General features: G+C 53.1%; 7 protein-coding genes across 7 annotated transcripts; 2 read left to right on the top strand and 5 right to left on the bottom strand.

Moving 5' to 3' along the window:
* Positions 1-30: 30 nt before the first annotated feature.
* AB675_4118 (uncharacterized protein) lies at positions 31-2331 on the bottom strand (the record flags this gene model as incomplete). Its single annotated transcript, XM_018144233.1, has 1 exon — positions 31-2331. One exon carries the CDS (start codon positions 2329-2331, stop codon positions 31-33), a length of 2301 nt encoding a protein of 766 aa, XP_017998491.1.
* A 629-nt stretch (positions 2332-2960) lies between these two features.
* Positions 2961-3437, bottom strand: AB675_4117 (uncharacterized protein; the record flags this gene model as incomplete). Its single annotated transcript, XM_018144232.1, has 1 exon — positions 2961-3437. The coding sequence occupies one exon, from the start codon at positions 3435-3437 to the stop codon at positions 2961-2963; it is 477 nt and encodes a 158-aa protein (XP_017998546.1).
* Positions 3438-3749: 312 nt separating this feature from the next.
* AB675_4116 (uncharacterized protein) lies at positions 3750-7322 on the bottom strand (the record flags this gene model as incomplete). Its single annotated transcript, XM_018144231.1, has 1 exon — positions 3750-7322. The coding sequence occupies one exon, from the start codon at positions 7320-7322 to the stop codon at positions 3750-3752; it is 3573 nt and encodes a 1190-aa protein (XP_017998460.1).
* A 611-nt stretch (positions 7323-7933) lies between these two features.
* Positions 7934-8310, bottom strand: AB675_4115 (uncharacterized protein; the record flags this gene model as incomplete). Its single annotated transcript, XM_018144230.1, has 2 exons — positions 7934-8175; positions 8277-8310. The coding sequence occupies 2 exons, from the start codon at positions 8308-8310 to the stop codon at positions 7934-7936; spliced, it is 276 nt and encodes a 91-aa protein (XP_017998572.1).
* Positions 8311-8624: 314 nt separating this feature from the next.
* On the top strand, positions 8625-10292 carry AB675_4114 (putative WD repeat-containing protein; the record flags this gene model as incomplete). Its single annotated transcript, XM_018144229.1, has 1 exon — positions 8625-10292. The coding sequence occupies one exon, from the start codon at positions 8625-8627 to the stop codon at positions 10290-10292; it is 1668 nt and encodes a 555-aa protein (XP_017998605.1).
* Positions 10293-10412: 120 nt separating this feature from the next.
* AB675_4113 (uncharacterized protein) lies at positions 10413-11342 on the bottom strand (the record flags this gene model as incomplete). Its single annotated transcript, XM_018144228.1, has 3 exons — positions 10413-10703; positions 10756-11039; positions 11090-11342. The coding sequence occupies 3 exons, from the start codon at positions 11340-11342 to the stop codon at positions 10413-10415; spliced, it is 828 nt and encodes a 275-aa protein (XP_017998430.1).
* Positions 11343-11913: 571 nt separating this feature from the next.
* Positions 11914-12312, top strand: AB675_4112 (uncharacterized protein; the record flags this gene model as incomplete). The annotated part of the gene is made up of 1 exon (XM_018144227.1): positions 11914-12312. The coding sequence occupies one exon, from the start codon at positions 11914-11916 to the stop codon at positions 12310-12312; it is 399 nt and encodes a 132-aa protein (XP_017998569.1).
* Positions 12313-12429: the final 117 nt, after the last annotated feature.

Below are 12429 nucleotides of genomic sequence, written 5' to 3'. Positions count from 1 at the left end.
TCTTAACTGACTATTACGACTACGAGCCCACTACAAGCCCAGCTCTCGTACATCACCAAAAGCACACTGCCCCCAATTCAGCCCCATCCCTTCATCATGCTGCCGCTTGCAGTCACTACCTCTCTCCCACGCCCGTCTGTACTCTGGTCTCACTGCTTTGACGTCGATGATCTCGACTGGGCCAGCTCCACAACACTGTCGCAGCTCAGAGTCGGTTTCCCCATGTAGCTGCTCGAAGCATGGGTCAGGGTAGACGTTGCTGGAAGTTGCTGACTTGGCAGAGACTATTCGGCTGCTGTTGCTGCTGCTAGTAGGGCAGGAGGTAGTGGAAAGCAAATAATTGTTGATCTCGAGTCCGGTTCTGAGGCTGCCGAGATTGAAGGTGCTTGCCTCACTAGCCTTTGTTCCCGAAACTACTGATGACGCATCCGCAGAATCAGAAGGAGAGAAGCGCGTCCAGATCGGCGAGCGGTACATATGCGCCGGTAGCCTCCGTGAATCGTTTGCACGACCGTATCGTGATGTGGTAGGGATGCTGCCATCGTGGGGTTTGAGGACGTTCTCGGCGTGTATCTGTCTCGCGCAGGAAGAGCGGTCCGTGGTCGATGATGCTGTGGTTGATCGGGGCATGGGGATTGGGTGAGCTTTGGGAGCTGAGCCGTATTGAGACTGTGAGTGTCCGGCTTTCTCCGAGGCAGCCCACTTGCTGATGCCGTATGAGGCAGACTGACCGGATGATCCAGCAGTGGATGCGGGAGGTAGGTCAGCATTATCATAGGGAGCGCGGGTGTCTGACTCGAAGAAACGGTTGAAGACTGTCTGCTTACCGTCTGAGGAGCCACTTGAGGGGAAGTGAGATCCTACTGAATGATAGGAAGTCCCTGTGCTGAAGCCACCATACGATTTCTTGGACTGGTCATCGTCGTCGTCGCTGCTGTCATCGTCATCGTCATCATCGTTGTTAGCTGACGCGTCAACGGCAGCCAGATTGCGACCACCCCAGTGGCAGTCATAGAAGGTGAACAGAGCCCAGAGCTTCATCAGACTGTGGTAGTAGGCGAACATCAGGTAGGCTGGAATTAGCAGGAGATCCTTAGGATTGCGTCTGAAATGCGGAAGAAGCTTCACCATCTTACTGGCAAAGATCCAGCACGCCAGCATCTGAACAGCGCCAACACTGCCAAAGGTAGTGTTGTAGAGCGAAATCAACATGGCAGCATCATAGAAGAGTGCAAAGTTGAAGAAGCTTGTCCAGTACACGGCATACACACACCATGGCTGTGCCCTCCAGACTGTGCGGTCCGTGAAGAGTGAGCAGCTGTTGGAACGCCAGGTGGTTCGAACCCATCGCAGACACTGTGAGAGGTACTTACCGGGGTTGCCAAGGTCAGTCTCGATGGTTGCATCGGGACAGTTCTGGATCTTGATCTTCCAGCCGTTCTTGACGATATAACGGGTGATGAAGTTGTCATCGTCCGGATTGATGGGACCGAGCTTACCGAAGAAGAACATCTCATTGGCAAAGCCGTTCAAGAAGGTCTGATCGTTGAGAATGCACGTTCTGTATGCGGCAGTACGGCCAGAGAGCACGAAGACGCCGCCGTCAATGGCGTTCGTGGCGGTAATCTCGAAGTTATGACGCTCGAGGTAGACACAACCCAGGAAGTTGAAGACGGAGTTGATGCTATAGCCGGAGCCGGTACGTCGAACGACCTTGTTCGTTCCTAGACCACCTACCTGAGGATCCTCGAAGGGTGCAAGAATGGTGGGCAGGAAGTTCAGGCTTGGCCAGTAGACGTGGTCGTCAAGGAGAACGGTGATGGCTGTACGAACCTGAGGGATGGCATGACACACCTGTCGACGCTTGTTAGCTTGGTTAGTCTGTGTGACCGAGATCGTCGTCGAAGGCCAGCTCTTGCGGAAGGGCTTGATGACCTTGTTGACAAGCTTGACTTTGGCATTGCCGACGGTGACGATCAGAATAGCACCGGGCTGGTTCTGGAGGACTGTTCGCAGGCACTCTTGAAAGCCGTCGTTCTCGGGGTCAATTGTGGGGACGATGACTGTCACGTCGGACGGCTTCAGAGTCGGATTTGCTGGGACCGGCGTCGGGCTGTAGATGAAGTAGTACGAGATCATATGCACCACGAGTCGCAGGTACCGAAAGATGAAGATGAACACGAAGAACATGTTCACCTTCGACGCAGTCAGTGTGCTAAGGACCGTGAGAGGGTCAGTGGACGCGAGGCCCTTCAGCATATCAAATGCTGTGGTACCAAGCAGAGCCATCGCCTGGAAGAACCAGGTGAGGAGTGTCATCGGGGACCACATCGTGATGCAGATCATGGTCTGGTTTTGGGATTCGTTGAGTGGAGTCGTTTCGTGGAATGTACTTGCCTGTGTTACCTGTTGCATGTATGTGTGAGTATGAGGCAGGAGCACGAAGAGCTTCAGCATTGACGGTCGAGCGCTCGAGCATCTTGTAGCTGAGCTCGGGGCAGCAGCGAACTTCGAAAATAGCCCGAGGGACAAAGAACGAACAATGCCGCCAAAGAGATCATTGTTTCCTGCATCGAACAACGATATAGCTGTAACTAACATCATGTTGAGTACAGTATTAGCACAAAGACCAGACAAAGAGAACACAAGGAAGACCTCCAACAAGGCCACCTCCGCCGCTGTATCGGTGTCGGCTCAGATTTGCATGCTAACGTAAGGAAGGCTGGGTGAAGACCACGGTCATGCTAGGCGGAGAGGAGATAATATTTCGTGTAATTCTGCGAAAGTCAGCGTCTGACTGAGAATAGAATCGGGTCAGAGGGGTACCAACCTGTAGTTTCAAACAGAACGAGCAACTTCCCGACTGAGAAGGCTATGTGTCTAAAGAGTTCAACAAGCAAACAGCCGTTCACATTCGCGTAATACTTACCTTACTTACCTCTACCCTCCTTCGCAAATCATTAGTGCTTCTTCGTCAGCGTAAAGTTCAGCTTCCACCAAATCGAGCTGTGGCCCAGAGTCTTGCTCTGCGCATTGAACTTCTTCTCTAGCTGCTTCATCCAAGTATAGCTAACATCCTCAGGGGCAAAGCTGGGATCCATGCGAAGCTCGAGCTGTACCGCACTGATAGCATGCATTTCCTCGGTGAGTTCAGCAATATTTGACTTCACCTCCTCGTGTTGACCAGCCAAGAAGTCCTCGTGGTTAGTAGGGGACATCTTATCAAGTTTAGTAGAGATCTTGGTTTCGTAAGCTTTCCAGCCGTCGATGAGGGTTTGTGCGCGTTCTTTGAGCGCAGCGATCTCCTCCCATCTCTTAGATGTTTCGAGCTCAGCAAGGCGGCCTGGAAAGGCGTCCAGCTGACCGCAACACGGGGAAGACATGATCTTGTGGCTTTCTGTGCGCGTGAGTTTTGGTGTTGGAAGTGATCTGGACATGATGAGTTATGCTGTTACTGTCACGAATGGCTGCTTCGAGGCAGACATTAGTTTTTATGCATCGAAGCATTGTAAGAGCATCCTTGGTGGCTTTGTGCACTGGTGTGATATTTCTTTCACTACCTTTATGTTGGCACACCAAGGAACGATGAAAGTCCGGACAAAGCTCAACAAAAGCGTAGGAATGGTTTGGGGCTGGCGACACCAAGAGTATGGCCACGCTGGTACAGCGGGCATCCTCTGCGAGGACGAATGGTGATGTAGGTATTCATACCAATGGCTATACATCTGTACACGGATCCACGTGCTGGATCATTCGAAAGTCATCTTTACACTGTCGTCAGCCCAAGCATTGTGCTCGAGGTTGTATCCATCCACCGGAGAAGCAAGAGCGCTCCCGGGACCACTGGAAGGCTTCGACGATGGGGCCGGCTCAGTAGCATGGGATTTCAGAGCGGGCCGGTAGGCCGGAACCGGCTCAAATGACGGTCGCTGAGAAATTGAAGGTGTCAGATTGAGTGGCGGAAGTGTGCTGACGAGCTCCCGTGGCTGTATCCAAGAGTCATCATCAGGCTTCGGCGACATGCCTCGTGTTGGGCCGGTTTGAAATGACGCTCGTGGGGAAGGATGTGGTGACTGGCCAGGCGACTGCCGAGGTGATGGCTGCAACGACCTTGTGAGCTGCGGTAGGCGTGGAGTAGGAATAGCGCCGTGACCGTCATCCTCGGGCTTGGGAGGAAGCTTAATGCGAGCCATTTCCTCCGGCGAGAGCGTGATGTCGGACGGAAGGCGCAAGTACTCGGTCTGCTTCTCGCCGTCCTTGCCTGTGGTGACAATCTGCATTGTAGGCATTGTGCTGTCGAGCTCACGCACTTCCACATACTCACTCGCCAGCTCTTTACGGATGGCATCGATGTCGAACAGCACATTCAATTCGTCTCCTTCCTTCTTGCCGTCAGTACTAGATCGTTTAGAGTCGGATGCGTCGTAATTTTCCCAAGCCTTCTGTGGTTTTGCCTTTCTGCTGAAGAAGCCGAAGCGTTTCTTTCCAGCGGATTCCTCGGCCTCGGCTTTCTTCCTGGCATCGTCGATTTCTTTGATTAGTTCTCTCTGACGAGCTTCATGGTTTTCCGGGTCGGGATCTTCTATCTCGATGAATTCGTCACTCTCAATTTCCCAGCCTACCTCGCGAAGCAGTCTTGGCATCGCAGCGCGGTAGGCCATATGGCCATTTACAAAAGCGCTGACATCTTTGTTCTCCAGTCCTGGAATGTCATCTACAGTGGCCAGACCGGCGACTCTGCTAAGCCCTCCGGCAGTGGCTCTGAAGAGGTAGCCAAGAATCCAGTCATTGCTGGCGTATCCGTTGACGAATCTGCCAGCGATTACTGACCGAGCTTTCAGATACTCGTCCCGCTTAGCTGTGATCGGAGCACCAAACAAATACACATTCTGAACAATGCCGTATGCGCCACGTTCACACAGCTCTTTCAAGCAAGAGAATATCACCCTTGCGCCAAGAGAGAATCCGACAAGCGTGATGGGCCGAGTGCCAAGGTGGCGCTGAATGAGTGAGTCGGCAAGAATGAGGCCAGCTGCTGTAGCTCTATCCAAAGACACACTCCAAGGATTGTCTATCAGATATGCCAACTTAGTCAAGACAATTGGCAACTGAATGGCAGACATTAAACCAACAAGCAATGTCATTCCCAAAACTTGCTGGATCGTTTGCGTCAGAGCTTCTGTAGCCAAAATGTTGATAGTGTCACCAGTAGACCGCAGCATGTCCGGCTCCCAGAGCAGGGAATAGATGTCACCCATCACGGGGTCGACAGTACTGAAGGGCAGTCGAACATCATCGACTTTGCCCGTCATCCAACCTGAGACTGTCAAGATCAAGTTGAGTCGTTTGTTGTTGTGCAAGGGCCGATACTCGAAGGTCTTGACGTGACCCATCCTGCGGTCCGAAGCTCGTAAGGCGATAGTGCCACCTGTGGTGACACCAATGGATGTTACAATGGCAGCACCTCCAACACCTGTCAAGAACGCGCTCGTTCCACCGACTCCAATAGTCGTAAATCCGGCAGCGAGACCGGCACCAATCAGCGGTGCTAGAAGACCAGCTGAAAGGCCGATCACTGCTGCTCCGCCCACAGTGACCAGACCCATCGTGATGTACTTACGCTTCAAGGCGGCTTTGCGTCGAGCCTCGAGGTTGTCGCTCTCATCGTGGTCTTCCTGAAGCTCGGCTTCCTGCATTTCGAGGGCTTCAACAATTCTTTTCTCGAACCGGCAGATCTGCTGCCAGGTCACTTGCATCGAGGTTGCCACTCTTTCGAGCAGGCGTCTCGATCTCGAGTCATAGTTGCCATCGGATATGAGTACAAGGAATAAATCACAGAGTACCGTCCACCGCAGATCCAGCTCTATGCTCTCGGTTCGTGGAAGGCTGTCTTGCACCTCTGGGACTTCCTCACCCTCCTTGACTTCCTTGAGATCCGTTTCTACATCCAGACTGCCCTTGGGAAATCCACCGGAGTCTGTGGCTCCCGCTGTTGTCTCCGTTGACGGATCGCTCTCCGGCTTTGAGTCGGCGTTCGGATTCTTGATTCGAGCGTTTTGCATGAGAGTCGGCACGAGATCAGCAGGGCTGACACCATGCTCAGCCAGCTGCTCGATCATGATCTGCTCAGCCGAATCAATATCCATGTGGCTGTAAAGCCTGACCATCATTTGCTGTCCCCAAAATTCCATGTTTTCGAGAGCCCGGATCAAGTCCTTTCGTACACCTTTGGTCTTCTCTACCTCCTCTAGCGCCTTGATCATCTTGATTATCGTGAGTCGAGCCACACTAACGTATGCGATTCGCTGACCCTCGCTGAGGAGGTCCTTCGTATTCTGCAGTTGAGCTTTGGAATCCCTGGCCAGGTCTTCGTCGTCATCGTCCTCGTCGCCGTATGGGTCTGGAATGTTCGTGTATTTCTCGTCCTTCTTGAAAAGATAATTTGTATCGTCGTCCATGCTGGTTGCTGATTGAGCGTCTTCATCTAGCAGCACCTTGGTATAGCCCTTCGAAGAAAAGCCAGTGGCTTGGTAGCCTGGCTTGTCCGGCATCTCGTCTCGGGTACCTTTTGCCACGAGTCGTCCGCGATCGTCGTAGTAGTCCATCTCGCCCAGTGCAGGCATAGCTTGCCACTCGACTTCCTCTTCCTCGTCGGACTCATCCTTTCGGGCTGCTAGCCGCTGGTGGGACCATTCTGACACAGCTGCAGCACTCTTGCGCTTTTCCTTCTTGATGCTAGGGAACGCCCGCGACGCGATTGGCGAGGGAGTGCTTCGATCCGGGGTCCGCGGACTCGCAGACTGCTCCTCAGGAACTGGTGTTCTAGGTCTGCCATTCATGGACGTTTCCGCCGCGCCTTTCTCTGTAGCATCGTCGTGCCCATCTAATTTTCCATTTCTTCCATCGAGGCTGCTGTGACCCGATCTGTCATCCTCCTCTTGCCTGTGTTGCTTTTGGGAGACTTCGAGCCGGTCTTCTGTAGGTGCACTTGCTGGACTTTGGGTGGTCGGCTTCGAGTCTGCTGATCCATCCACCTGATCTAGAGCATTCACCGGAGGCGCAATGGTCTTCGAGTGGTCTCGAGCATTTGAGTCCGCCGGATCTTTCGCCTCCGCGGTGTCGTTGGCATCATGAAAGGCTGCATCGTCCTCGTCATCGTCACTGCTGTCCGCGTGTGACGGCCGCACTTTACTTGACGGCCTGCTGGGCAGACCAAAGTCGTCCAATTCCGTAGAGGCGTTACTTTGATCGAGCGTGGCTTCTTTCACGGAAATTCCAGACAGGTTTTCTGTGGCTTGCGCACTACCGCGACCGTCCGTCATGATCGTTAACAGGCAGCATCGGAACGAGGCACCCCGCGTATCGTCTATCGCAAATATGACTGCACCCGCATAAGAAACGCTGCAAGTCGCTCAAGTCGGAATAGGCTTAAGACTGGGAGGCAGATGTAGAGGATCTCGAGTAATGCTTCTTTGTCTGGGGTTCGACAATGGACAACGGCGTTGGCCTTCCGAACTACCTAAAGTATGCCTTGGCAGGAACACCGGATACGCGACTGATGGAATGCTGAAGGGCGAGTCCAGAAGTCTACAATTATATGCATGAGGCGGCGATTGAATCTGGATTGTCAGCTTGCGAGAAGTAGAACTCTCTAGAGCAGCACAGCTGCACGAGTGCAACTGCCAGCGGTGATGCTGTCAAAGCTGAGTGGGGTCCAGCCATATAGTCGGCTCAACCTTGGAACATTGCCAGTGCGGATATCTTTACGTGCGCTCATGTTTTCAAGTCCTACAGAGTCATGAGAGCTCAATAGAGCACACTGAAAACATCGCACTTCTGAGAAAAAAACATGTCCAATGTAACCCGGGTCTCATGCTCGGGGTTCATGTGAAACTTGGTTGTTCTTACACATTTTGTACATCAATGCATGCTCTCATTTCCGTTTCGTGAATTCTTCGAGCGCCGAATAATCGCCCTCGTCCATCTTTGCCCAAACCGCCTCTATCCTATGCCGTCTCTGTAAGCCCGTCTCTCTGTTCTTGCTGCTTTTCTTCGATCGTTCTCCGGAGAGGCATTTGGTGACTTGTGTCTTAATGTCGTTGCAGCCACCAATGGCTTTGTAGAGGAAGCCTCGTGCGTGGCACTCATCGAGGGCGTTCATGATCTCCTCGCACCCTGCCCGCGCTTCAAGTCAGTATATGTGTCTGCTAAGTGGGTGCGGAAGAAGTCGTCGCGACATTGATGGCCTTCAGGGAGCGACCACCGCGCACACGTACCGACATTGTCCTTGGTATGTAAATGTGAATGCATTCTGGTTGAAACTCGTCTCCAGTAGAGATCGTGCGGTTCCAACCACGCCCACATCGGTGAACTCTAGGTCGTCTGCGAGTCGATTCTGCACGTTGAAGTCTAGATGAATTGAAGAACGTCAACCGGAGCTCGAGTTTCTCCAACCTGCACCCTTGGGCCTTGTTAGCCCAGTCTAGCCCTGCAGCGTGGATCAGTGGGGCCCTGACCGATGTCATTGCGGGCGCTTCCAGAAAAAAAGTTGGGCGCACGTTTGCTTAACGACGTTTGCACGACAAACGACTCACAGCGACTCACCACAACGACACATCGACAGCATGTCTATGACATTGGCGACCACATGGGTGCGTAGAGGCGTCGCCGCGCAATTCCCGACAAAATACGATGTAGACGAGGAAGAACTCGGGCGCATTTCGAGACTGGCACGGCTACAACTAGAAGATGCTAAACAGGATCTCGAGGAGGCGCGACGTCCTTCGGAGGACGGTCACGACGACGACACAGGAAGCGATGCAGAGGAGACTGGCAATAAGCAGAGACCAAATGGCAATCCAAGCAATCGTCAAGACGACGACGACGACCTTGCGGAATACAACCTCGATGACTACGACAATGACGAAGAGCCTGTCACAGGCGAAAAATTCGCAATGTCTGGCAACGTGAAGTCCCTAGCATACCATGCACCCGGAGAAGACGACCCATATCTTGTTCTCCCAGAGGGCGACCGGGACTCAGACGACGAGCGAGAAGACCTACAGATTTTAGCATCAGATAATCTGATCCTCGCGGCAAAAGTGGAGGATGAGGTCGCTCACCTGGAGGTCTACGTCTACGAGGACGACAATGACAATCTGTATGTGCATCATGATATCATGCTGCCGGCTGTACCATTAGCAGTCGAGTGGGTGGATTTTCCCGTTGGTCCCGACTCAGGCAAGAGAGACACTGGCAACTTCGTTGCTGTCGGCACAATGAGCCCCGAGATCGAAGTCTGGGACTTAGACACAGTCGATAGCATGTACCCCAACGCGATACTAGGGCAAGCGCCTGAGAACGATTCTACTGTCACCAGTCAAGGGTCGAAAAAGAGTAAAAAGCAGAAGAAGCCCAAACCCAAACTCAACGACGAATATCACGTCGATGCCGTACTAGCATTAGCCGCCAATCGACAACACAGAAACCTCCTGGCATCAGCATCAGCAGACAAGACCGTGAAGCTCTGGGACCTCACCACAGGCAAGTGCGCCAAGTCATACAGAATGCACACCGACAAAGTGTGTGCTCTAGACTGGCACCCCACAGAGTCGACGATCTTGCTCAGTGGAAGCTACGACAGGACCGTCGTGGCAACGGATATGCGAGCACCAGACGCTGAAGCGCCACGATGGGTTGTGTCTGCAGATGTGGAGCGAGTACGCTGGGACTCCCACGATCCGAACTTCTTCTACGTCACTACAGAGGCCGGCACAGTGCAGTGCTTTGATGCGAGATCGCCTCCTCAGAAGCACGACCAGCCAAGCAAGGCGGTCTGGACACTTCAGGCTCACGATAGCCCGGTCAGCGCTTTCGACATCAATCCTGCAGTGCCTGGCTTCCTGGTGACTGGGTCGGAAGATAAGAGAGTCAAGCTTTGGAATGTTCAAGATGGCAAGCCCAGTATGGTGGTCTCGCGGAATGTTGATGTAGGACGCATCTTCTCAGCACAGTTTGCTCCAGACCTGGAAGTCGCTTTCCGATTATCAGTAGCTGGTAGCAGAGGGCAGTTGCAGGTGTGGGACACAAGCACCAATCCCAATGTTCGAAACGTCTTTGGCGGTCGAGTAAAGATGCCGGCGGACTCAGGCAATGGTGAAAGAATGGTCGCTGTGGCCGAGAGCGACAGTGAAAGTGAGAGCGACGAGGAGGATGCGGGTCAAGGAGGCATGGCTGTTGAAGGAGATGAGGCTGGCGGTCTAGATGGGTGGGAGTCCATGGATGAGAATTAGACACCCGCTCAATTCTAACCGGCCGTGGCAACCGGGTCTGGAACCTCTCGTGTCATTGCCTCGACGAGACAGTACGGTACGGACCAAAGGTAACGAGCACGTCTCAGTGAGACTACCTCGTCATTCGGCGCGGCCAGCGTTTTCTTCCATCCACTCTCGTATCTTCTCAAAGTCTCGACACTTGTGGTGCACGTTGAAGTCAGCACTACTCCCCAAAGGCGAAGAAGGGTCGTCGATGATCATAAGCGGCGTGATGTCGCTGTGGCACATGAGGGTCAACCGCAAAGTCTCGAGACAATGATCGACGTGCATACGTTGCTCGACCTCTGAGACGAGTAGATCAGCCGGTGTCGACACTTTGTCTTTGTGAGAGAAGTAGTACTCCCGCCACGTGTATTGGCGGACAAGATCCTGGATGCGTCAGCAAAGGAGGAGACAGATTTAGAAGCGTGGGATAAGATACCAGGCAATGCAGTTGATGGAAGACTTCTATAAGTGCCCTGTAGGAGCGGTCTTTCGTTGTGGTGTGATTCACATCTGATCGCATGAGGTGTTGTCCGTTGCCGAGATCTTCAGTCCTGTTGACCTTGTCGAGCTTGCTTGCTGGGATGGACACGCCATTGTACCTCCAGAGCGCGCCCCATGCAGCATCTCTCTCAGCCGTGGGCGGGCCGCGGTAGATCGTCTGGTGGGCAAAAGCATTGTCAAAGTCATACTCGATGTATGAGACTTGTTCTTGTAGAGGTGCTGTGTGGTGGGATGAGAGCTTTGTTGCTGATATGGCAGGGGAGTCTTACACCAGATGCTGAGTCGCTTGCTGCATTGTTGATCGGAAAGAGAGGTTCTCACGACGAACAATACCAACATAGCGACAAGAATGGCCAAAGCTGATATGGTCAGAACTGAGACCATTAGCAGTGCGATGAACTCGACGTTCTCCCAGACGGTGTTCTTGTGCCAATATGGATCACCCTTGTGCTTTGCGTGTAGTTTTTCTAGCAACACGCTGTATTCGTGCCGTTTTCGTCCCCAGGGCAAGATGCTGGCCATGGTGGAGAATGCAGCTGTCATGGGGATCACTCTGGTCATAGATGCGACGCTTGTGCGTTCCAACTCGGGCAGATCAGACCATGATATTGGCGGCTCTGTCGCGAAAATATTGCAATGCAACCGTCTCAAAGGTGGCTTTCTGAAAGGTGGCTCGTATCTGCCAGTTGCTTGATCATGTGGAAGCTCATTTCCCCAGATTTTATGGTTGTAGCTGAGAGCGTCAGGTGCCCTGCGACGTCGAGCTCAAGAGAGCGCTCTGCGATGGTATTTACCAACGTGATGTCTGTATGCAGGAGAGTTGCCTTTATCTTCTGGACTTACGTGTGCGGCAGTCGGAAGCGGCAGTCGGAAATGCAAGTCGATGCAGACTTGAGGTCGGTTCGTCGCTTCTGGAGGCCTTTTACTCGCTGGCTACACACCGTGATCGAGATCTGACTTTCATTGCTCTGCCGTTGTTGCAAAGCCTCGGCCCTCGACAGTCAGAGCCAGGCGGGCACAGTAGCGAGACGTCGAGAGTGGTCCGAAAATATAGCTTGTGCCCATTGAGTGGAAGAGATCTATAAAGTCAGCAATGTCCCTCCCATGCTCGTCACTCATTCAGCAACCAAACATCCGCGACCAGACCAGCCAGATTTTCACCATGAAAACACCTCTTCTGATTGCCTTGATGGGCGGCTCGCTCTGGGCACTTGCGGCTCGCCTCCGAAACCACCATTCAGGTACAGCCGCTATCACACCTGATGAACCGCGCGAGGTGTACAGCAATGGCGCCAGTGACCACACCGACACGGTCAAGCGAGCCCAGTCAGACATAAACAAGATTATCATAATCCTCACAGCCGATGAGATCGAAGACGAGGCTGGCGCAGGAAGCGTGAAGTTGGTCTCAACATACGCCGATGATGTGTTAGTCGCCCTGCCATGGTCAAACCTGTACCTAGAAGCGAGCGCTCCTTCGAAGCCCACCTGAGCATATATCTTGGGCTGATAACGAAATGCTCTTGTTGCCCCTGAAATCTTGCCTTCGAGCAAATACCCACTCTTCGGGACAGAGCTGATAAATCGCAGTGAGGCAGCAGATCCTGTT

The sequence above is a fragment of the Cyphellophora attinorum genome (genome assembly GCF_001299255.1).
Source record: "Cyphellophora attinorum strain CBS 131958 chromosome Unknown Contig18, whole genome shotgun sequence".
Taxonomy (NCBI): Eukaryota; Fungi; Ascomycota; class Eurotiomycetes; order Chaetothyriales; family Cyphellophoraceae; genus Cyphellophora; species Cyphellophora attinorum.
Note: the sequence above shows the minus strand (reverse complement) of the source record. Positions and strands in the feature narration are given on the sequence as shown.